At 40.2% G+C, this 24,062-nt stretch overlaps 1 protein-coding gene across 4 annotated transcripts in view; it reads right to left on the minus strand.

Annotated features, from left to right (window-relative positions):
* DCX (doublecortin) overlaps positions 1-19,934 on the minus strand; it is a 105,750-nt gene extending 85,816 nt beyond the window's left edge. The window contains exons 1-4 of one of the 4 annotated variants that reach the window (XM_036912621.2): positions 19,824-19,913; positions 19,650-19,677; positions 17,693-18,078; positions 9,306-9,646 (exon numbers count right to left, since the gene is read on the minus strand). In XM_036912621.2, the coding sequence (XP_036768516.1) occupies positions 9,306-9,646; positions 17,693-18,056 (705 nt within the window). In that variant the 5' untranslated portion in view covers positions 18,057-18,078; positions 19,650-19,677; positions 19,824-19,913. Of the gene's footprint in view, positions 1-9,305; positions 9,647-17,692; positions 18,416-19,649; positions 19,779-19,823 lie in introns of those variants that run through there. The other 3 variants (XM_057495634.1, XM_057495632.1, XM_057495633.1) reach the window with 3 other exon arrangements.
* Positions 19,935-24,062: the final 4,128 nt, after the last annotated feature.

Raw genomic sequence — 24,062 nt, forward strand, 5'->3', positions numbered from 1 at the left:
TTCAAGGACTACCACACAGCCTCCAACCCGGCCTCCCTACTGCTTTTGTCTTCTTCAAATCCAAAACAGCAGTGACCTACCCAAACTGCAATTCTGATCATGTTATTCCTCTGCTTAAAATCCTTCAGTGGCTTCTATCCCTACAGGATAACATCTAAGCTCCTTAATGTAGTTTACAAGGTTGTTCCTGTATCTTGCCCTTGATGTCCTCTCAGCTTCATCTTCTGCCACATCTGCCATGCACTTTATTGTGCAGTGCAGGGTTTCTCTACCATAGCCCTACTGACATTTGGGATCAAATAACTCTTTGTTGTGGGGGGCTGTTCTGGGTATTGCAAGATGTCTAGAAGCATCCTTGGCCTTTACCAATTAGATGTCAATAGCTCCCCACCTCCATTCGTGACAGCCAAATATGTCTCTAGACACTGCCAAATGCCTGCTTGGAGGCAAAATTGCCCTGGTGGAATGCCACCGGGCTATTAATACAGAACTGCTGTGGCTTTCTATACCCAAGCTGTTTTTGCTCAGATTTTAATATCAAAAGACACAGAGAGGGTAAAATCTGTGATATTCAGAAGAAAAGTATTCTAAATCTAGGAAAAATAGATGGACTAGGAGTCTGGAAATCCCTTTAGGTATACCTTTCTAAAGTTAAGGACCTTTGGTGGTTTGGGGGGAGTCTCTGACTCTTTGTACTGGAAGTCCCCTCTATTTAGAAAGCATCTTTGATTCTGGAGAGCTAGAAGGGCCAGAGTGGGACTAGGATAAAATGAAGAAGGAAATGGCTTCCTTGTATGTGCTCTGGCTTTAGGAAAAATTGTTAAAGAGACCTACATGTTTCCTTCTATATTGTTTAGCAAGAACTCTGGGCCAGATCTCTACAAAGAAAAAAAGAGTGTGAATTTGTTTGTTAGGAGCATCCTTTGGAGTATGTTTTAGAAACATGAGTTTGGTGGTTAGGGGACAAGAGAAATCCCAGTCAATACCAATTATTCTATTACTAGGTATATACTCAAGAGAAATGAAAATATATGTTCACACAAAAACTTATACACAAATGTTCATAGCAGCATCATTAATAATAGCCAAAATATGGAAACAACTCACATGTCTATCAATGAATGAATGGATAAAGTGTGGTATATCCATGCAATGGAATATTACTCATAAAAAGGAATGAAGTTCAAATACATGCCAACATGGGTGAGCCTTGAAAACATGCTAAGTGAAAGAAAACAGTCACAAAAGGCTACATATTGTATGATTCATTTATATGAAATGTCCAGAAAAGGCAAATTTATAGGTTTAGAAAGTAGATTTGTGGTTCTTAGGGCTAGGGGGAATGGGGAGAAGGGGGAGAGGGTAGTGAAAGGTATAGGATTTCTTTTTGAGGTGATGAAAATGTTTTAAAATCAACTGTGGTGATGGTTGCACATATGTATGAATATACTAAAAATCATTGAACTGAATACTTTGAATGGGTGAAGTATGTGGTATGTGAATTATATCTCAATTACCAACAAAAGTAACCCAAGAAATTCTGCGCATGTCCCTATTCCCATACCCCAGTCTTGCTTAGCCCCGCTCTGAAGAGATAGGCCAGGGAGCAAGCAAGTCAGATGGGCCTGGGGGAGAACTTCAGTATTCTAGAGCATGGGGGTTCTGCCAAGTGGCACTAGTTGTTTGTAACTTCTCTTGTCTAGCCCTCTTGTTTTTCCTTAATGAGGCTTAGCCAACCTCACTGCTATAGCCTTGGAGTGAGCTACTGTTCCAGAGCAGCTATATAGGAGAAACTTCCGAGCTATTAGCTCACACCCATAGTTCTCAGAAGTTCTCGAAAACTTCAGAACATTCAGCTGCTAACTTTTGATGCCAAGATACCTGCTGAATGTGATGATGGGCCACTGCTATTTTTACTGGTATTTCTAAGTGTCAGATTAAATTTAAATCTTAAAAAATATGTCATCTTTTTAACAAATAGTGCTGGAAAAATAGGATATATAGTTGCCCCATCCCCCAAAAGAACCTTGACCCTTACCTCACACCATACACAAAAATTAACTCCAAATGGATCAGATACTTAAATATAAGAGATAAAACTAAAAAAATTCTAGAAGAAAACATGGGAGAAAATTTTGGGAATCTTGGGTTAGGTAAAGAGTTCTTACATGTGATACCAATGCATAATGCATTAAAGAAAAATTTATAAATTGGAATTCATTGAAATGAAAAAAAATTGTTCTTAAAACATTAAGTGACTAAGAAGATGAAAAGACATGCTACAGACTGGGAGCAAATATTTGCAAATTACATGTGTGACAAAGGACTTGTATCCAGAATATATAAAGAACTCTTATAACTCAATAATAAGAAGACAACTCAATTTTTTAAATGGGAGAAAGATCTGAATAGGCATTTTTCCAAAGAAGATATAAAAATGTCCAATAAGCATATGAAAATATATTCAATATCATTACTTATTAGGGAAATGCAAATCAAAACTATACTGAGATACCACTTTACACCCCCTCACCCCCTGGGATGACTCCAATAAAAAGACAGACAAAGTGTTGTCAAGATATAGAGAAAGTAGAGTCTTCATACATTGCTGTTAGGGATGTAAAATAGTGCTGCCACATTTTTAGAAAACAGTTTGGCAGTTAGTTACAATTTTAAACATACACATACTGTATGACTTTTCAATACCACTCCTAGGTATTCACCCAAGATAAATTTTGGCCTGTATCCACATAAAAATCTGTATGTGAATGTTCATATTAGTATTATCTATGATAGCCAAAAGGTGGAAACAACCCAAATATTCATCAACTGATGAATTAATAAAAGTTATAAAGCTATACAAAGGAATATTATTCAGCCATACAAGGGATGAAGTACTGTTATGCTACAACAAGATGAACCTCAGAAACATGTTAGGAAGCCAGCCACAACGGATCACATATTATATGATTCCATTCATACTACATATCTGGAATGGGCAAATCTGTAGAGACAGAAAGTAGATAAGTGATTGCCCAGGGATTGGGGGATTGGAGCATGATATCTGAAGGGTGTAGAGTTTCTTTTTGTGGTGATGAAAGGTTCCAAAATTGTTTGTGGTGATGGTTTTACAACTCTGTAGATATACTGGAAGCCATTGGATTGTACATTTAAAATGGGTGAATTGTATGGTTTGAGAATTATATCTCAATACAGCTATTTAAAGCTGTATTTGGAGACAATGCTTTTTCTGCCACTTTGAGGGAATGACAGTAATGAGAAAGATGAAAATTAAGAACTAAGAATAAGAGGCTAATTACTTCAATGATTGGTAAAGAAACAGTCTGTGTCCCTGGATCAATCCCCACTGGATGATCCTCTTTAGTTTACTCAAGAAGTAGCTCTTTGTAACCTCCCCATTGGCAATGATCCTTCCCAGCGCTGAAAATAACACCACTGTGGTAGAGATGCCTTAATAATGGCACTGTCAAATGCTCATCACAATTTTAGTTGGCTGGCTTTTGTCTCACTTTGTTTTGTGATTCCTCCAACCTCTGCTCCTCATATCATACATATTGGAAAGAAAAGGAGGTCAAATCAAAATTACAAGCTTGAAAATATTCTTTAGTCATGTCATCACAGTGGGCAAGAAAGATCTGAATATAAGAACCATGCAAATACCATGTGCAGAATAGCCTAGAAAATAACATATCCACCAAGGTGAGTACTACATCATGTTGGAGATCCTAAGAGCATAGAGAGATGAAGAGCATTGAGAAGAGTAGCAACTTGGTGAAAAATATTTAGACAGAAGCAGTACTGTTTTCATGGAGCTAGAAGTACTCTGAAATGTCATGTACTTACCTCAAAAACTAAGACCCAGAGAAGAGATGTGATTGGCTCCATATCACATAGATAGGGATAGAACAGAGTGAAGACTAAGCTCAAGTCTCTGAATCCCAGTATAAAATGCTTTCCATATGGGGCATATTGGATATTGACAGACTAGTCAGTGTGGTGCGAGACTGGAATACCATGCCAAAACTTTTGACTGAAATGGCCAAGCCCCACCTCTATCACTGCTCCAAGCCAGGAGCATCTCATCAACAATAAAACTCTAAGAGGATAGATTACTGAATAAATAACCAACCAGCAGGCTACACTTGGTCCTTTCTTTCCAGAAGGACAGTGTATTTGAGGTTTGGCCACCTCCACCATAAGCCCTCTTTTAAAGTGCAACATCTATCTTAGCATGAGGCATCTTGAAGTGTACACCACATATGACAAGGTAGTCTGCAAACTCTCCTTTCACAGAGCCCAGCCTGGATTCACATATTCACTCTTTGTCACTTTATGCTCTAGCCAATCCTCTTACAACCTGTCTCTAGGAATCAGATCTGTGAAAGGTTGGAGAGGGAAGACTTTTGGTAATGCAAACATCACCTTTCCAGCCTCGATTTTCTCAACTGAAGGTCAATGATAAATGACCTCCCTCTTGGGGCATAATTTATAGCCACGTGGACTTTCCTCTTGAGCCCAGTATTGACTGACAGGGTCATAACCTAGGAGGAGAGAGAGGTTGGCTCTGGGGGAACTGGAGGCCAGGAGTATAAATAAGACCAGATGTGATTGGAAGGGGGCCTAGATGATGGGGAGAGGGGCAGGGGGAGAGAAAAACCAGCTGCATACGCAAAGTAAAGACACATCCACCTTGGGAAATGTACTCGAGTTCCAAGATTAAACCCAACTTGTCTTCCTGTGTTTCCTGCAATTGCCTTTGTACTTGTAGCACCCAGTTATTTAGTATAGCAAGATGGAAGGGGCAAGTCTTTCCCAGAATTCTTAGTGGCAGTTCAAACATCCCTCATGCTCTCATTTTCCTATTCCACCATCTTGTGGTTCAAAACATTTTTTTAAAATCCTGTTCTAGCTTCCAAGGCTATGGGTAATCTTGGAATCAGCTTAAACTTCTTTTCTGTTATTCTGAGACCTAAAATAAACATGAATTAAATTCACCCAATTGAAAATTGGCCTAACAAAGCTAACACAAATACTAAATCCCTTAGGCATGGATCTTGAGGCAACAGTGAATCTTTCTTTGACTGCACAGACCCTGCATGTGGACAAAACTGAGACTAGAGTTGCCAATAAGTGTAGCATGAAATGGATGGTGTGAGGACCAGCTGCATCCCTGTGTAAGATGCCAAAAAGCTGGAAGTCAGTTATTAAAGCTCTGCATCTCTCACAGAAGCACCATGCTCTGTGCTTTACAGAAATGAATTTAAGTCTAGACCATGTATCTACTGAGCCCTATTACCAAGTGAACTAGAAATTTGGGTTCCAGTTTTTATGCATTCATAAAGGCCAATGTGTGTCTTGATTATAAAAACTAATGGTCAGATAATTTTGTCAACACACCACAACCACTCCATCTGCCAAGGAACCCAAAAACAACATAACCTACAGTGAACTAATATGCATTATCAGCCAACCCTTCATCATGTTTTCCCTGACCTCCAAGAAATCCATTAGAGCCCATGGGAAGTATCTAGGGCCATACCAACTACTCATTCTATTAACAACTTCATGAGGTGAGGAGTAAATTGGGAGCCCTTCCTACTAGTGATGGTTAGCTTCCCTGGCTACACAGACCACAAATATCTCAGAGGCAAGAAGTCAAGAAACCAGTCTTGTCTATGAATATAAGGACCAAACATAAGCCCTAAGAAGACCAAGGGCTCCAAGCACTTTCAAACAAAATAAAAACAGAGAAAGAGAGATGAGAGCCATGTCTGCAGATTGTCAATCAGCATAAGCCAATCAATCAAATGGTACACCTAAGAACAGAAGCAACAAGAAATCTGGTATAATCAAGTAGGCTGTTTGAACTGATCATTATTTAAACAAAGGGGAAGAAAATCACTTGATCTGGTCTATCTGGGATCCACTTAGAGTAAGACTGAAACCAAGTAATGGCCTTGATTTCATGAGTAAAACGTTCCATAGCAAATAGCCTTGACCATACTTCATCCTTTCCGCCTGGTGCCACATTTAGCCAAAGACGGGCATGGAATCTCATCCCAGCAAAGTCCAAGCCATTGCAACACATGTGCCTGAAGCCTGTAGAGAGGAAGATCGTATTCCCAAGTAGTAAGAATACCCACCAGTAATCAAAGTGACTGACAGGTGTTAACATTAAAGTTGTCATCACCAGAATTGGGAAGTGGGCTGGGCTCCAAAATTTTGAGTTTGGCACCAACTTTCAGTATACTCAGCACCCATTTTGGAATTAGTAGGTTTGCGCCTGCAACACCAAATTTTGTTATTTAATGTCCTTGCTGTAACCACACAACAACGATTTGTGGGTTACTCCTTGCATACCAATCTTACCAGTGAGGTCAGGACAGTTACTTCCTAATCATTCAGCTTCTTTGTAAACAGCATTTCTTGGTGTGCTCTGCAGGAAACATATATATATATATATACATATATACACACACATATATGTATATATATATATATATATATATATATATATATATTCCAGAAAATATGTTTGTAGTTAAATAAGATTGGAAAATCATGAGTCTAAATGAAATGAATTCTATTTCTGCAGGATTTCTCAGAATATTTAATGTGTCAGTGAACACTGTGAATCTCTAAGAAAGGCATATAATTGTGAATTTCACAACATTATTTGACCACAGAATACTTTTAAAGAGATTCAAGGGACAAGGAGATGGGGAAAGTTCTTAGAATATACTTTGAAAAATACTCCTTTAAAAGTCTGCCCTCAGTGACTTCCAAGTAAGTAAGGGATAGGAGCCCCCTGGGTGGATATGAACTCCTTTGGAAGCCCCCTATCTCTTCTGAAAGACTAAAGATAGTGTCTGGGGCACTGAAAGCAAATGTTGTTCTCAGAACATCTATATGGGCCATGTGAGAATGTCTTTATATTAGTCGATTCAATCAACAAATATTTATAGAGCATCTTCAACATATCAGGAACTGAACATTAAAAAAAAGTTAAGTTGCTTTCACTTTGCATAGTAAAAGGAGACAGAAAAATTGTCAGAGATAATATGACATTAGAGCTAGGCCTTAAAAGTCCCCCAGGAGACAAAGTAGGCAGAAGGACACATTTTAAAAAACAAAGATACAGAGGCACCAATGCCTGACAAGGCATTGTTTTGCTCCCTTGAGCACTGCTCCCTGACATTTCTGTACACACGTTGTATCATACACTGACATTTCATAATGTGTTCCCCAAAGAAATGGGGGCCAGTGCTCGAAGGAGTTGGAGAGGGCTTGCTGCAGCATGAAAATCTACCCATCACTAGGCTGGAACTTGCTTACTTAGGAGGTGGAGGTGTTCCTTTATTTATTATCAGGAGCCATCACGTCAGAATGTCAAGGTTTGGTATATGTCCACAAAATGTTGAAAACTCATGCTAAGAGTGATGGAGGTCAAGTAGGGGGAAGAGAGCTAACATTTATTAATACATATGCAAATTGTCAGACAATTTACATATTTCATCTCATTTAATGATCATCTGCATGCATACATATTTACATCACATGTTTTAATACAGAGTGCTTTTATTTCCATTATTTCCTTTGATCTTCACAATAACCCTGTGAGCATGGGTAGACAGGTGCCTCAGCCCTTTTGTACAGAGAAGTGTGAAGCTCAGGACAGTTAAGCAGCAATATCAAGATTAGAAACCAGGTCCCAGTCTTATGTTCTTGATTTCTATTTGTTCTGCATTACTTCAAGAGGCTGAAGATACAAGGAAGTGGACTTATGCCCAATATAAGGAAAATCTTTCTAAAAATCACATTTGTTCAACAGTGGCATAGGCTATCTCATGACATTGAAATGGCTGTAGAGTATACCCTTGCCATAGGTGGGGGATTAAATGTCATGACTTCTAAGGCTACTCTCAACTCTGAGATCCAATGATCCTAAAATTCCTAGGTTCTGTTTCTCTGAGATGAGGTTTCTGGTGATGAAGCCTATTCTTAGGCAGCTCCTATTTATTATACACCTGGTCCTCAGAAAAGAGTTACTCTTAGAGAGGTGCTTGGGAGTTGGACATTTTCTGCTCCCAAGTGAGTCATTGCTTTGGTACACTAAACACAGGTCACATATAACCAATGTCTCCAGGTTTCTCCCAGATCACAATATGAGGGAGAACAGACAGAAGCCATGGACTTATAGAAATCATCAAATATATGAGTCTGAGGTTTCCAAGAAACTTAAAATCTGGTAGCACACTGTATATCAGAAACTATGGGAAAAGGCCCAGTTCTGCATTTGAACACTTGTCAGTCCTTCTGATGCATCGTGGATCTGCTTTTTTAGACTCTGTATAGATGTTCAAACACCAAAGGTATTTTAAGAGGTAGAAAATATGGACTGATAATAATCCACACTTGTCTTCTCTGATGAGGGACCAGGATTCTCTTTTGAGCCAACAGAACCAGCCACTGTTACAATTCCCTTGGAACATTTTTTGCCGTACATTTACAGCTCCCTACGCTCAAGAGAATGGTGCATCTGTCTGATGGAGACGCCTGGCTGCATTCTTTCCCAGATATTAATATAGGTGGCACTTTAGGAGCATAACCAATGACATGAAGGAGCTGATTTGGAGAGAAACAGATGGCAGAGTCTTTCTTGGGCTAATTTTAGGATCCTGAAATAGTCCCTTTTGCACAGAAACCATCAGTGGAACCAAATTAAGACAGCTAATGTCACAAAGAAAAGAGAGAAAGAAAAAATGTGATCTAGTACAAGGCAAAGACAACGAACCAGAGACTTCACTGCTTCCCCCACGTCTAACCCCTTCTGTACAATATGAGGGACACTCCCACCTCTTTTCACCACAACGGATATTGAATACCGATGTGAGGGCATCTAAGAAGAAATGAATGGGTAAATCTCATTCCCAGTCATATGCATTTAACAATGAGAGTTATTCGTGCAATAGCCAAATTCATATTTCTAAGACTAGGTAGGACCTCAGTTCTAACACATCTTTTCTTAGCAGATAAGGAAGCTGAGGCTAAGTGAGACCATTCTACTCAGTAAGTCAGAAGCAGATTGAACTTCAAAGCCTAAGAGTCCTGGTCCAATGCTTTGTCTGTTTTCCCTTTCTTCCACATGAGACATCAAATATCAGGTAGGGATGATGAGAGGTAGAGGAAGAGACCCTGAACCAGAGATGATGGCTGAGGTGTAAGATGGTCATCCAAGGACTCAGAAAAAATGAGAAGAATACTTTGAAAAAAAAAGGACCTACCTGTTTTCCATCCAGAGTGTAGAGTTTTTTGACAACTCCTGTCTCTAGTTTGATGGCTTCAGTGATATCAGTGAGGACTTGCTCAAAAGAGTGGGCTGTCTTCTTGTTCAGAAGCACACGCACAGCCTTCCGAGGCTTCACCCCACTGCGGATGATGGTCACCAACTTTGGGCGCACAAAGTCCTTGTTCTCCCTGGCTTGGGCACTATTGCTGCTAGCCAGGGACTGGGGGGCTTTCATATTGGCGGATGTCTTCACATTGACAGACCAGTTGGGATTGACATTCTTGGTGTACTCCACCTTCTTAAAGAAGTTGTCTGAGGAGCAAACATAGCTCTCCCCTATGGGAAGAAATAAGTGTGATCAGTTTAATAGCAGCAGATATATGGACTAGTCTAACCAAACTACTACATGCTGACCTTGGAGTTGGACTTCTGGAGAAATGGTGATAATGACCAACTTTAGGTACAATTCCTAACTCGGTTTAACAGCCTGGTTCATTTAAACTCAAGAGCAAGTAATCAGCAAAATATTCTTTGTTAAGGGCATACCTAGTTAAAGATCCTATAAAGCTAAGGGTCCTATGGACAATGAACACCCAGAAGTATAATCTAACAAGCAGGGTTCTCAAGCTTGATATAGTTTTATTGGAACTGAAACATCTGCATTAATTTCTAGAGTGTTTGTTAAGATCTAGGGGCATTACTGGAGTGTTTTTAACATGTTTCTGTTTCTTAACGTTCCTGTCCTGTTTCTAGACTCACAGCTCCATTCCATTGTTATATTATGAACCAAACTTAATACATTTTTATTCCAAGTTCAAGTGACCCAACATCCTTGCATAGTATTGGGCATACAGTATGTACTTGCCAAGAAGCCAGATTGTCCTTTGCACTGAGTATATGGCTAAGCTACATAATATTGAAATGTGAAATATGTGTGTATGAGTTTGTGTGTGTGGTGAATGTATGTATGTGTGTATAATGGTGTCCTCTACCGCTCACCCCCACACCCAGGTGGAGAAACTGAATAACAAACTCTATGTGCATACACACACACACACACACACACATTCACACACACACACATCATGCCTTGTGTTTGCAAGTCTACTCGTACTTGAGAAATACTCTGCTCTGTTTCCACCACCCACCCCTCATCTTTCCATCTTCCCAAATGCTATACACTAGATCTGTATATTCAGGGCTATCTTCACCAGTGCTCACCCTTGGGTGCTATAAGTAATGAGGTAGAGATGTGAGGATACATTATACAGCCTGAATTATGGATTGAAGGGATCTAGTGTAATTTTCACATTTACCTTGGGCTAGAGGAAGGGACTAATACAGCAGAAGAAACTCTAGAGCCAGAGGCAAGAGGAGGGGATTAGACACCTGGAACTAGAAACTGGAGGAAAGAGGAAGAGGGATAGGCTCAGCCTGGGGGAGAGAGTATTGGAAAAGGTTGAATTTGTTAAGTAAAACACATTAGCCTCAAGGTATACAGAAGTTCATCCAGAGGTCAAGCTGCAGAAAACCAGTGTGATTTAATCAAGCTTAACTCATTAACAATAACTCTAAATAAATAAAAAAATCAACCCTAGCTAGTGCCAAAAGAAAAAAAAAGCATTAAGCGCAATTATACTCTGATGGCTGTTCTTCCTTTGGTCTCAGCAGGAGAACCATGCAGAAACATTCAGAAACACTGGGCTGATAATTCACTCCCTTTGCAAATATTGATTGCTTTGCTGTAGCACCAAATCCTTTAAGTCATGTTAATTAATAAATTTCTCAGTTAGGGCTGAGAGAAGATTCAGTCAGATTCTCTAGGGCACCTTTGGGACATTTATGTGTGTGTGTGGAGGGGGAGGGTAAGTGGTTTCCAACACTGCTCTGAGTCTCCGAAGCTGCTAGTGTTCTCTGTCCACAGGGAGACCAAGGCATGGTATGTAAGGGAGTGCACAGGCACCCCCGGGGCAACTTGGTGCACACACACACACACACTCAAGGTCTTTGGGGTGATCAAAGATCTCAGCTAAAAGAAACCCTAATTTCTCTGGCTCCCTTGCTTCTTAATCCAACCTAATCCATGTGATTAGAGACTGGGATCTTTAAGTGTGACTTAAAGGATGAAGGGGTCCTTTCAATTTCCCCACATGCTCTGAGTCAATCTCTCTCACACCAAAGAAATGGTCTCTTGCCTTAGCACTCCACCAACTTCATGGGCACCTTCCAAGAAGTCATTGCCTTTGCGTCAAACGTTTTCCATCACTTGTCATGTACTTTAAAACACTGTCAGACAACTGGTGGTGTGGAAATGTGTGAGACTGTATATTTATGATTTCACTCATCCAGTATCCTCTGGAGAGTCAGCTGTGTAGCCCTATTAGGACTCAGGATTTTTTTTGCCCCCAGCTCTTAAATCTCTTAAGCCTCTGAACTGTAAGTATGATTAACCAACCCCAGATGAAAATGAAAATGATGATAGATTGCTATAGTATCATATGGCACCTAAGAACTTTCCAGAGGGCCCAGCCCTCAGCCACATCTATGTTGAGCACCTTCCAACAGTACATTTCAGTCTCTCCCCTCACTCTCCTTTTGGCCCTAATAGGGAGTAATGGAAAAAGAGCAGCTGATGTAATGTCAGTCAGAATGGGGTCCCCAATATTTCCTAGCTGTGTGCCCTTGGGTATAACTAACTTCCCTTGGCTTCAGTTACTTGTCTGCAAAGTGAGGATGATAACAATACCTACCTCATAAGGTTGCTGTGAGGCACACATCAGATGATGGATGTAAAATGCTGAGCCCAGAGCCTGGTACACAGTCAGCACTTGATAAGTTCCCACTATTATTACTGTTAAGGCCCTAATCTGAAGGAATAGAGTGAGAACAAGAAGAAAAGAGTAAAGATGGAAAGGAGGAAGAAAGGGTTGAGAGAAATGAGATGAAAAGAGGAGGGGTAGAAGCTGAAGGAAAGGAAAGAGAAAGAAGCAAGGGCAGCCAGCTTGGAACTGAGCTATAATCATTATATACCCTGGGCACTGCCTGGATACCACGCCTTCAAGAGAAGATTTCCTGCTGGTTGAGGGGAGTGCTCGCTACAAATGCCAAATGTATGAGCTCTACAGCTAGCAGCCAGCAAAGCCACTTGGTGCCACTGCTGATGCACATTGAATGCAGGGTATCTTTTTAAGACTTTATTTTTTTAGAGCAGTTCTAGGGTCACAGCAAAAGTAAGGGGAAGGTATACAGATTCCTCATATTCCCCTACTCCCACACATGCACAGTCTCCCCCATTACCAGCATCCCCCACCACAGGGCAGGATATTAATAGTGGTTAAGAGCAGCGACTTGGGGAGTCAGATCTGGATTCAAATCCTAACCAGGCATTTACAAGCTGTGTGACCTCAAGAAAATCACTTAATCTCTGTATCGCCCTCTATAAATTAAAGGTATTACACTAGGTGACATCTGAGACCCTTCTAGCCCTAAAGGTCTATGAGAAGGAATTTTCTTCCCTTTTCTATCCCACACAGACTTTAGGAGACAAAATTGCTACTGTAATTAAATGTTAAAGAAATAGCAGTCCACCACGGAGGACTCTCCACTTGCACTACTGGAAAGACATCAAATGCGCTGCTTCTCTAGACCAAGGCTTGCTTGTTCTGATTTTGCAAACGTTTGCAATGTCTGCAGAGCTCAGTGCTTCCTGCATGTCCAGCTGCCTGGCACTGTGTTGCACCTTTACACAGCTGGGTTCCCATCCTGCAACAGCTTCCAGTGGCCATTTTCAACCATTGGGAGCCTAAAAGGAAAGCTGGCTTCAGAGCAAAGCAAGGTGAAAATGTGCTGGAACTGATGATCTACTTCAGGGTGAGGAGGTAAGGAAATGAGGTAATGGAAGCACAGCTGAAAGGGCAGGAAGGGAACAAGCTGTGGGGCTCAAGATGATCTAATGTCTACTTCCCCTCACTTCCAGAAAGGTTCCAAAACATTAAGCATATTTTTATTTTCTCAGTGCAAAAGCACTTCTGCCTCGGCTTTCTCTTTTCCAGGGCTTCCTCACTCAAGAAGTACAATATTAAATAGTATTTTATTGTATTAAGCCTATTAATGATGCATCTCTCACCCAAGTATCTTAAAATCCTCCCCTTTGGCAATGTGCTTGCTTTATTTAGTACAGGATAAGTTACTGAAAAGGTGGGTTCATCTCATGGGAACAAATGAGCTATAGCAAAGGAACTGGGTGATAGATAGTGTCACCACACAGCTCAGAGTTTGCAATAAGACTGTCCCATGGTCTGCATAATAATACTCAGAATGATAACCCTAAGATTGATCTGGGTACTCACAAGGAAGTGGAGAAGGAATTGAACAGGATATGAGAAGGCGAATGATTGTACAATGAAAGATTAAGCAGGGAAAAAGGATAAGTCATCAGTATTCATTGATCCACAGGGAATACAGCTAATATGTATATGGACACATCCTCTATGGTGTGGCGAAGACCCTCCTGCACCCAAGCTGCTGTAGGAAAGCTCCCATCAGTAACCTGACTTTGATCTCAATGCTCCTCTTGTTACCCTCAGTATCTACCAGCAGACAGTAGACTAGAGGCATTAGACAAAGGAATGCCACAGGGCAGAGCGATTATTAACTAATTGCTTTTTATTTCATTTTACTTTAGGCTAAATATTTAATAATGTGGCTATTTGGAAACATAGGATGTTCTATGCTCCATTATTCCTTTAAGATCTACAAAGCAATAAATAGAAACAAGGATTTCTACATTCCTAGAACTCTTATCACTGTAGTTAGCTGAAGGGGCTCATCAACATCACCTGATCCAGCACTTCCCAGGTTTCAGTGCACATAAGAATCACCTGGGGGGACTGCTAAAAACATAGGTTCTGGGGCCCTAGCCCTGGGAATTTTGATTCCATAGATCTGGAATTGGCGCAGGAATTGTTATTTTTCTAAGGCTCTAAAAGATTTTGAAAGGCAGGTGGGTTTGGGAACCATTGGCCAATCTAACCCCTCACTAGCATCATCTTTATTAGTATTATTACTATTACATCATTAATACAAATAGTACCTTGTAGCTTTAGTTTTACCTTGTCAATGTATTTCCGTATCTATTATCTAATTTTATCCTCACAACCACCCTAATAGATCAGGCAGGTGTTACTCATCTCATTTTACTGATAAGAATATTCCACTTTTTAAAAATGGAAAATTATTCCTCAATAAAAAGGAATGAAGTGCTGATACATGGTAAAACATAGATAAATCTTGAAAACATTAAGTGAAAGAAGCCAGTCACAAAAGACCACACAGTGTATGATTCAATTTAAATAAAATGTGCCTAGTAGATGAGTTCTCAGAGTTGGAGAAAAAAAGGAGAAATGAGCAGTCACGGCTAAGTGACACAGAGTCTTTTGGGGGGGGGTGATAAAAAATGGTCTAAAATTGATTATGATGATGATGATGAACCACTTGGTAAATTTTCTAAAAATCATTGAATTATACACTTAAGTTGGTGGATTTTGCAGTATGCAAATTATACCTCAATAAAGTTGTTTTTTAAAAAGAGAACATTAGTCACAGTGATAAGGAAAAAAATCTCTGGCCATGTAGCTACCCAGCTATAAACTAGGATGACTCAGTAATAGTTACCCTTTATTGGGTGTTACTTTGCTGTCAGGTAGAACACTAAACACTTCAGATTTATTGTCTTCTTTAATCTTCAAAGCAGTTATTCCCACTTTGCAGATAAAAAGCTGAGGCTCAGGGAGTCTAAATGGTTTCCCCAAGAACACACAAGCTAGCAGGTGGTGGATCTTGGAGTTGACCAAATCTAATTCTAAAGATTCCTTTTCCTGTTATAATCTTCTGCCTCTAAGTCTAGAGCTCTATGCCCCTGATTCTTCACCCAGGGATCTTTCCAAACTTTCTAAATTTGAAGTCTCTTGGGAAGCAATGTATAAGATTTCTAAAAACTCTTTCATTCAACCTCCTCCAAAACTGAACAAAGTGAGAGACTTCTGTCCTCCATTCCTAGAGGAGTAGCTCCAAAGGACTAAATAGGAGAGGAAATAATCCTTTTTCTTATCCTCCCCATTCCAGTGCCCTTTCTCATGTGATAGTGGGAAAATTGGTCACATTTCTCAATGTTATCCCAGAGACACCCCAGAATTTCCTTGGCTGAATGGGCAGTACTGACGACTGTGAGAGCATTCAGGCCCACTGCAGCTTGTGGTTACAGGTACTGTGTGAACAAATGCACCTGAGCCCTACTCACTCTCCACAGTCTGAGAATTCCCCAGAAAGTACTACCACAGCACCCAGGAGTGGTAGGTGAGAGGAGTCCAATCTAGCAGGCCTCAAAAAGACCAAAAAAAGAAAGCTGCATTTTCAAAATTACATTTATTACCTATATTGAATTGAGATTATCACAACACCCATCCCCCCAGTACACACACACACACACACACACACACACACACACACACACAACCAGGGAGAAAAATTAATATCAAAGGCTTTTCCTTGAGCAAGACATGTCAAAAAAATGGATTTGAGGAAAAAAAACCTGTGCATGATACCCCTCTTATATCAGACACAAGAACACTCTAATCCTTGCTCTGATTACAATGTCATTTGGTTCTGAATTCTGCCCTGGCATCTATCATGGTCTTTAAAAGACCGCAGCTAGTGGAAATGAGGACTTAGTGGGTGATTCAGGGTGCTTTGTTTGAGAAAATTATTACAGAGAAACCCCTCAAACTCAACTGAGAGGAGGATTTTACAGTGACAAAAGACACACTCCCAATGGATCCCTCTGTTGGACAGCTCCCTCAACCTGGCTTCAAGTCCTTCAAGTCTGCCGGACTCTCCTTTCTTTTAAGATATGCGCTAGGACAGCCTATCCTTCAATGTTCAGAAAAGGTGTAAGATTAACCTCTGTCTGGCCATTCAGCACATGATCGAATAATCCAAGCCTCCTCAGCACTGCTTTCCAGGTTAGCTATGTAGAAAAACCTCGGACTTGAGCCCTGAGAACCAGATCCAGTAGCCTTATGGGCACTGTCTCTTCTAAGTAACTGGCCCCAAATCACTTGATCACAGCAGCTACTTACAAGAACGTGGTCTTATACAAGGGAAGCCCTCATGGTCCTTTGTCTAGGAACACAAGAAACCTAGAAGCAGTGAAGTGGAGGAGGGGCACTCCTACACCGTCATTTCACATACTGTTTCTCCTTCCCTGCCAGCTGTTTCTTAATTTGATTTCTCTAGAGATCTGCCTGCTCTAAACTCACCTTTGCTCAAGGAATGGAAGGAGCGAGGAGGGAGGGCTGGAGCATAGGGGACAGGTTTTGGGGGGATGATTTCATTATCACCACCCTTTGATAATGAAATCAGTATCATTTGAAGCTGTCCTTTAAAGCAGTGTGTCAGGTTAAACAGATCACATATGTTATACCAATTTAAAAGTGGGGGTAGGGAGGCATCCTCAGTATAATTGAGTTGATGAAGTAAAACATTAAGAATGTGTCCCAAGATTTATTTTCTAAAGGACCACAGAAAAGATTTCGTGACTGAGCAAGTTTTGGTAAGAGATGAGATATTCCCTATTTTTGAGAGGGTATACTGGTTGTCAGAATTTCCAGCAATCTAATCATAAAATGTGATTGCAAAACCAAAATCTAGAGAGCATTTAAAGGGATTTAGGTACAGTGAGTCAGTTCCTATTCTAATAGGAACAGTCTTTATTAAAATACCAGACATACCTACAGCTTTCTTTGGTATTTCTCTCAGTGACCTCAGCCTGAGGGACACACCCTGAAGTGGGCTTTTTAGAAGCAACAGCTGAGCAGTGACCATTTACCTAAAAGTGTAATCCTTTGTGACTATGTTCAGGAAGACCTGCTTTTAGGGTGCATATTTTCATGAGCTGCAACTCACAAATAGTCTGTCAGCAGTTCAAAGAATATTTGGATATAGTAGTTTCTCTCTGTTGATCCAACCAAACTCCATTTAACACCCCTAATGATTTCATTGTGTGCCTTGATAGTGCTACTTTGAGTTAATTATGAACAAAATCTAGAGTAAATGACACAATTCACATTTTTCTTTGTATACCCTGGCAGATAAGCACAATGCATTATCACCACCAGCCACACTTCCACTGCAGCAGAGACTGAAGAAGGCCAAGGAGGGTAATGGCTAATGGTTCTGTTGATGCCTATAAAATCAGAAGTCTCAGCATCAACCTGGCATTTTGACAAACATGTTTCCTAATTTCTTTCAATGAATTCCAAGCAATGCAAGCAATACCGATGATGCCACCTCCTACCAAGGGCCACCACCCACTCCTTGAATTACCTTCCTCCAGTTCATCCATGCTTCCAATCTTCCTGGATCCATCAATGGTGTAAATGTAGCGTACTCCCTGAGGCAGGTTGATGTTGTCGGACAGAGATCGAGTCAGGTCAGCCAGCAAGGCGTCGAAGCTGCGAAAACGGTCAGAGGACACAGCGTACACAATGCCCTTGAAGTAGCGGTCCCCATTGCGGTAGAAACGTACCTTCTTGGCTTTCTTCTCATTGCTCAGTGCCTGCAAGGTTCTGGTTCGGTAGAAGCTGCAATGGGCGCTGTGAGTGGGGCTAGGCAGCCCATTCATCCGTGAGCCTCGCATGTTCCTAGATGTCTTATCTCTTTCGTCAAAATGTCCAAAGTCAAGTTCCATATTTTGGTGGAACCTCAGAGACCTGAGTGTTGGACAAAGGGGTGGGAGTGAAAAGAGGCAAAGAAAAGGGGTGAGGAGAAAAAAAAGAGAAAGGGATTCAAATATTAGCCAGATCCAGACCTGCAATCTGCTGCTTGTGAAAAGAACTGGTTGAAATGAGCCCGTGACCCATCTGCTGCTTGCCCCTGACCTGCAGGAATATTGATCTGAACAGAGAAGAAGGAGGGGCTTGGGGTGCTGCTGCTTGTGGGGGTTGGGGTGAGAGATATGGAGGGAGGTGCTGATACTTGGGGCATTGTTCCACACGGGGGAGAGGGAGGGCTTTTGAAATAGCTTAAAATCCTGGGACTTCCTGACAATGGCTCCTATCAAATTGTAACTTCGGGGTAAATACATTAAAATTGGCATCTGTTTCCTCACACATGCCCACATGACTAACAGTTGTAAATGAATCCATAGCCTGACAAAATTTCCCTTGAAGAGAACAGAAGGAGCTAGCCAAGGTTGGCATCTCCAGCTGAGGAAGCAATCTTTGCATCTCAGTAAAATGACCACAAAGGACCGTTTTTAAATTTAATTCCAGACCCTTTTTCCTACTCTAATATGTGCATCCCCTCCCCACGCTGCCCTCCCCTCAGAATAAACCAGGATTCTCCTTTAAAGGGACAGCCTCCAGGGAACAGCCTGTGTCTTTGTGCTATTCATCAAACCCTTTCCCCACCAAACTGGTGCAGCTATCCAACATTCATAGAAATAAGCTGAAAGAAAAAAGATTAGAAAAATCAGTTATTTAACAAGTTACTAGCTCTGCTTTCCCCCAGTACCATTTGGTCACAAAATCCTTTTCTCTTTTTTTATGTGCTCTATCCCTCCTCAGTGATGCAGCTCCACCTCTTAATGGAATCATTTAATCGTTGAAAGATTCTCAAACAAGTCCCTCAATAGCATATGGGACCTTTAGAAGCAAGCACACCTTTCATTGTTTTGGAGTTCTACCCTGACAGAAAAGGGCATTTTGCCCTCACAACAGGCAATTCACCCTCCAACTTGTCTTTGCCCAGGTGCATTAGCTGAGGCAAAAATGGTCATCTGTCAGATGTTTCCCCCTTTAATGCTGAACCAAAGAAAGAAGAAGAAGTAGACAGAAAAAGAAAAAATCACAACATGTAACCAAATACAACACACAGAAGCCCCCAAAGCTAGCAAAGGAAGTGACAGCCTAGGAACCAAACTATTAACATGCATCTCACAGATGGGGATAAAAGGACTCACAAAGCAAGCTGGGCTCAGCTGCTACATGCTGCCACATCGAGATATTTGCAAGGGACCAGCAGGACAGGAGATAAAGGAAGACTGGTGCTTAGCAGGATTGCCAGGCTCAGTCCCTCTTTTCTTCCAATGTCACCATGACCTGTGCTGAGCTCAGCATTGTCTCTGTCAGGCAACCTGCAGTGGTAAGAAACCCCACCTCCTCAAGACAAGTAGCGAAGCATTTCCCCAGGCGTGCCAGTAACACTTGGCTTTGCTCTAGGATCAGCGGTGGTATTATTCTAAATCAGCATCACAGTGAAAACAAAGGAACATTCAACTCACTTTTTCAAAGGAAAATCCCAGGTAGAGGCTTAGGGGGAAAAAATCCGATAGAATAAAGCGAAAAAGAAAAAAAGAGGAGAGAAAAAGAGACAGAGAGAGCACGCTTCTCCTTGTGCTTTTCCTGTTTGACATCTGTTACGTTCTGCCTGAAAATCACTTGAAAGCCCCACTCACCGGTTTTCTGCTGGTTGGGTGGAGATGCTGAGAGAAAGAAAACCAATCTCTCTATGCCTTTGTTGTCTGAGCTCCAAGCAAGAAATTCCTGCCAGGGTGGATAGATGCCTTCTAGGTCCTAGTGCCTTGTCCGGCTTCTCCCCTATAACTCAGGCTTGGTGAATCCCCCCAACTCCTATGATTAATTACATGCTCTTTTTCTTCCAATTCACAGGCTGCATTAACAGCTAGAAAGGTTTCATTTATAACCAACAGGAAATTGCAGGGTAGCAAAAAGATTGTCCAGGGAAGTCCAGAACACTCTAATGAGCAATGTGCTAGCCTTTTCTTTGAGTGAATTGGCAATTTCACTTGGCCAAATCTTGGTCTAATCTGCCTGGGGCCCAGACTCAGGCAATCAAACCAGACTTCTTAGAAATTGTAGCTCTCTTCCTTTCACCTTCTTGAGAGAAAACAATAAAATCTGCACATTCTTTAAGGTATTTTAGTTCACGCACCCAGCAACCAGTTTTTTAAATGAGGTCAGTGGAGTAAATTAAGAAAGGGTAGGAAAGGGACAAGATAGGGAATATTTGTGGAGGATGGTGTTGGAAGAGAACCCCAAGACCTTTTACCTTAGGGTAATAATCTGGTTGATGGGATCTGTGGTGTTTACCTTTGAGAGCCTGAGAGTTACAATCCAACCCAGCAACTTTACCATGTGAAGTCAGTCTGATGGCTAAAAGATAAATATTAATGGCTCTCATCTCAAACTCCCTATTTGTTACGAATTGTCTTCTTTATATCAAATATGTTATAAAGGCAAGGAAGTGATCAAATTGAGTTTGTTAAATCAGGCCAAACTGTAAGACAAAAGAAGATAAAGGTGAGAGGCTAAAGCAGGGGTGGGCTACCATGTTCACAACTGAGGCCACATGCACTGGTATGTAGCAGTCTTGAACTCCCATGGTTCCATTTTTGCTTGGCTTCCAGGAATCTCAGAGCAAATAGCATGCTCATTAATGATCTTTTATCTGATTCCTAGTCCAATTAACTCTCCTTTTTTTATATAGCTGTTGATTTCTAGTTAAGCACTTTCTGTGCATGTGTCTTACTGTAGGCTGCCTCAAAGTGGGATTAAAAAATATGATTACATATCTCTGCAAGGTGTTGGCTCAGCAAACCTAAGCTATCTATGTTAGTGGGGTAGAGAGCATCACGTGTACAACTTGCCCGGTAAAGTCCTCCCAACACCTTGCTACTGTTACCCCGGTTTCTAAATAAGTGCCTTAAGGGAATGCATGTGTCCGCCTATTCTGTCCCATTTATTTCTGCCTTACATTGTGGCCACCTCTTGAAAAGTCAGGGTTATTCAGGTCAAGGGCAGAGAAATATCAAGGAATAGGCACAGGGAAATATCCTGGAAATTCCAAGTTGGTTGCAACCTCCTTGTCCAGCAAAGCTAATGTCTTAAAGTTTTTTCTTGCACATCGTAAGCATTCCATAAATATGTAGCAGTTGATTTTGTATCAGAACTCGAAATCATTTTACTTCTGGTGAGCATATAAGAATGGATGGGATGGTAAAACTTAAACATAAAAGATTTGGAATCGATTTTAGGGGAAATTTCCCCATGATACAAGTTTTTCAACAGTACTGTGGTTGCTGCAAAATGTCTTTGGGAGACAGTCTAAGATGGATGAATTTGCTTTATATACACCAGAGAGCAGAGAGGTGAACAAGATCAGTGTTTCCCAGTGTAAGGTATGTGGATGTTCATAGGTATTCTTTAAAAACAGAAAAAAGGTTCTGTAGTAAAAAATATTTGAAGTGATGAGCTAAATAAAATAGTTTAAAGTCCATTTTCTTTAGTGTTTATTGAGAAAAACCATCAAACTACTGAAGAACATAACAGAAGCTGTGAATAAATATGAAGCTAGACTCTGCTCGGGGATGGCAAGGTGCAATGTTGTAAGAGTATCAGGCCTCTCTCAAAGTAATCTGTCTCTCTCTGTATGAAGAAATTCCAAGAAAAACCCCACCAGAAACTTTTGTGAAATTCACAGATATTGGTCGTTGTGAAGTATCTGCTTTTGTGAGGATTAAATGAGTAAATATATGTAAAGTGTTTAAAACAAAATCTGACACATAATATCTCTGAGTATTAGCTTTTATTAACCCCCAAATATTCACATGCCAATTCCCTCACTTCTTTCAAGTCTTTGACCAAATGTCAACTTTTCAACAAAATCAACCCAGACCACTCTATTTAAAGTTAAAACCATCCCTCCCAACCTAATATCCCCAAGTTCTTTTACCCTGCTCTATTTTTTCCATAACATTTACCACCTTCCCACTTACTGCATAATATACCTATTTATTATGTTCAATCATAGATCTCCCCAAAGTAGAATATAAGTCCCAAAAGTCAGGGATATTCTGACCACTTTAATGAAATAGAATCACAATACCAAAAGTAATATTTTAGTTTGTTTTTAATGCTGTGTTCAAAGTGCCTAGAACACTGTCTAGCCCATAGTCGGTTTGGGTATTTGTTTAGCTGTATAGGGTAAGGAAAGCATGGAATATTCAATAGATGGTATTGGGACAATTAACTTCCATATGGAAAAAAATTAAATTTGATCCCCATCTCTCATCATACATAAAAATAAACTCCAGATATTTAAAAAACCTGAGTAGGAGATTCTCTTTAGGTCTTTATGGTAAGAAAGACTTTCTTAGCCAAGATGCAAAAAGAAGAAATCTTCTAGCAAAACACTGGTAAATTGGATTACATGAAAATTTAAAGCTTCTGAGGGCAAAAGATAGCACTAAACATTAAAAGATAAGTAGCAGACTGAGAGAAAATATTTGAATTTTATGTAACTGACAAAGGATTAATGTCCTGATAGATATGGTATATATAATATATAATATAAATTATTTATAATTAATAATGTAATTCTATCATATCAATAATAAGGCAAAACTACAAAAGAAAAAAATGAACAAAGTATATGTCCGGGTTATTCATAGAAGAGGAAACCCTAATGGCCAATAAACATGTGAAAATATGCCCAACCTCACACATATCTAGGGAAATCCAAGTTAAAACATAAATTACATATTTCAAAACCATTAGAATAAGAAAACTTTTAAAGATATAGCATACCAAGTATAGGCAAAGACAAAAAACAGCTGGAACTCTCATAATATGTTAGAAGAAACATAAATTGGTACAATTTGGAGAGTCACGTTTGGTAGTAGCATTTAGACTTTCACCGTTAAGTGTCATATTAACTGTAAGGCGTTTTATTTTATAGATGTTCAGTATCAAGTTGAGCAAGTTTCTCTCTATCCCTAGAGTTTTCTGAGGGTGTTTCTTAAATTTATTTTTTTTGATTTAAAACTTTGCTTATCTCTTAATTTACATATTATTTTGGGGGTAGGGGAAATCAGAGCTTTTATAAAATTCTCAAACAGATTTTTGACTCTTGAAAAGATGTTTCTTAAAGAAATAACTGGATCAAAGAGCAAGGCTGTTCATTCCCAATGCACTAAGTAGGGGCCTGGGAGCCTGTCCCACAGTGGGGTTCAGAAGGTTGGGGGCCTCTGGGGGTCCCACAGGTCTACATGGCTCCCCCCGCAGGCACCCAGAAAGTGCATCGCTGAGCAGGAGTTCCCCCACTTTGCAATGCCACAGACAGAGAGGTCTCAAGACCACTGCACAGGCCAGGGGTCTTCACATGAGGATTTTTTTAAATTATGAGTGAATGTTGAATTTTGTCAAGTGCTTTTTATGCATCGTTTAATTTGATCATGTGATTTTTCTTCTGTAGTCTATTAATATGACTGATGACAGAAATGATTTTCAAAATCTTTACAGCTTTGCATGTATGATATATTTCTTAAGATATGTTAAAAAACAAAGCAAATATGAATTGAGCAAACATGAATTTTCTGTATTTCTTCAAAATAATAATAAAAAGAATTAAACAGATGAGTAAAAACCTAAGCAGGATGTTAGCAATCAGGTAATCAGGAAAATATTTGGCAGAGGTACATATAGCATACAAAGGCAAAAAAGAAACAAGTTAGAAAATGCAATATACTCAACTCTAGCTTCAAAACAGAATCAAATGGGAAGCTTGTACAAAATATTCTTGACTATGACTTAATTGATCTCATGTGGTTCCCAAGCATTAGTACATTTTAAAGCTACACTGGTGGTTCTAATGTACAGCCAAGGTTGAGACCCAC

The sequence above is a fragment of the Manis pentadactyla genome, chromosome X (assembly GCF_030020395.1).
Source record: "Manis pentadactyla isolate mManPen7 chromosome X, mManPen7.hap1, whole genome shotgun sequence".
Lineage (NCBI taxonomy): Eukaryota > Metazoa > Chordata > Mammalia > Pholidota > Manidae > Manis > Manis pentadactyla.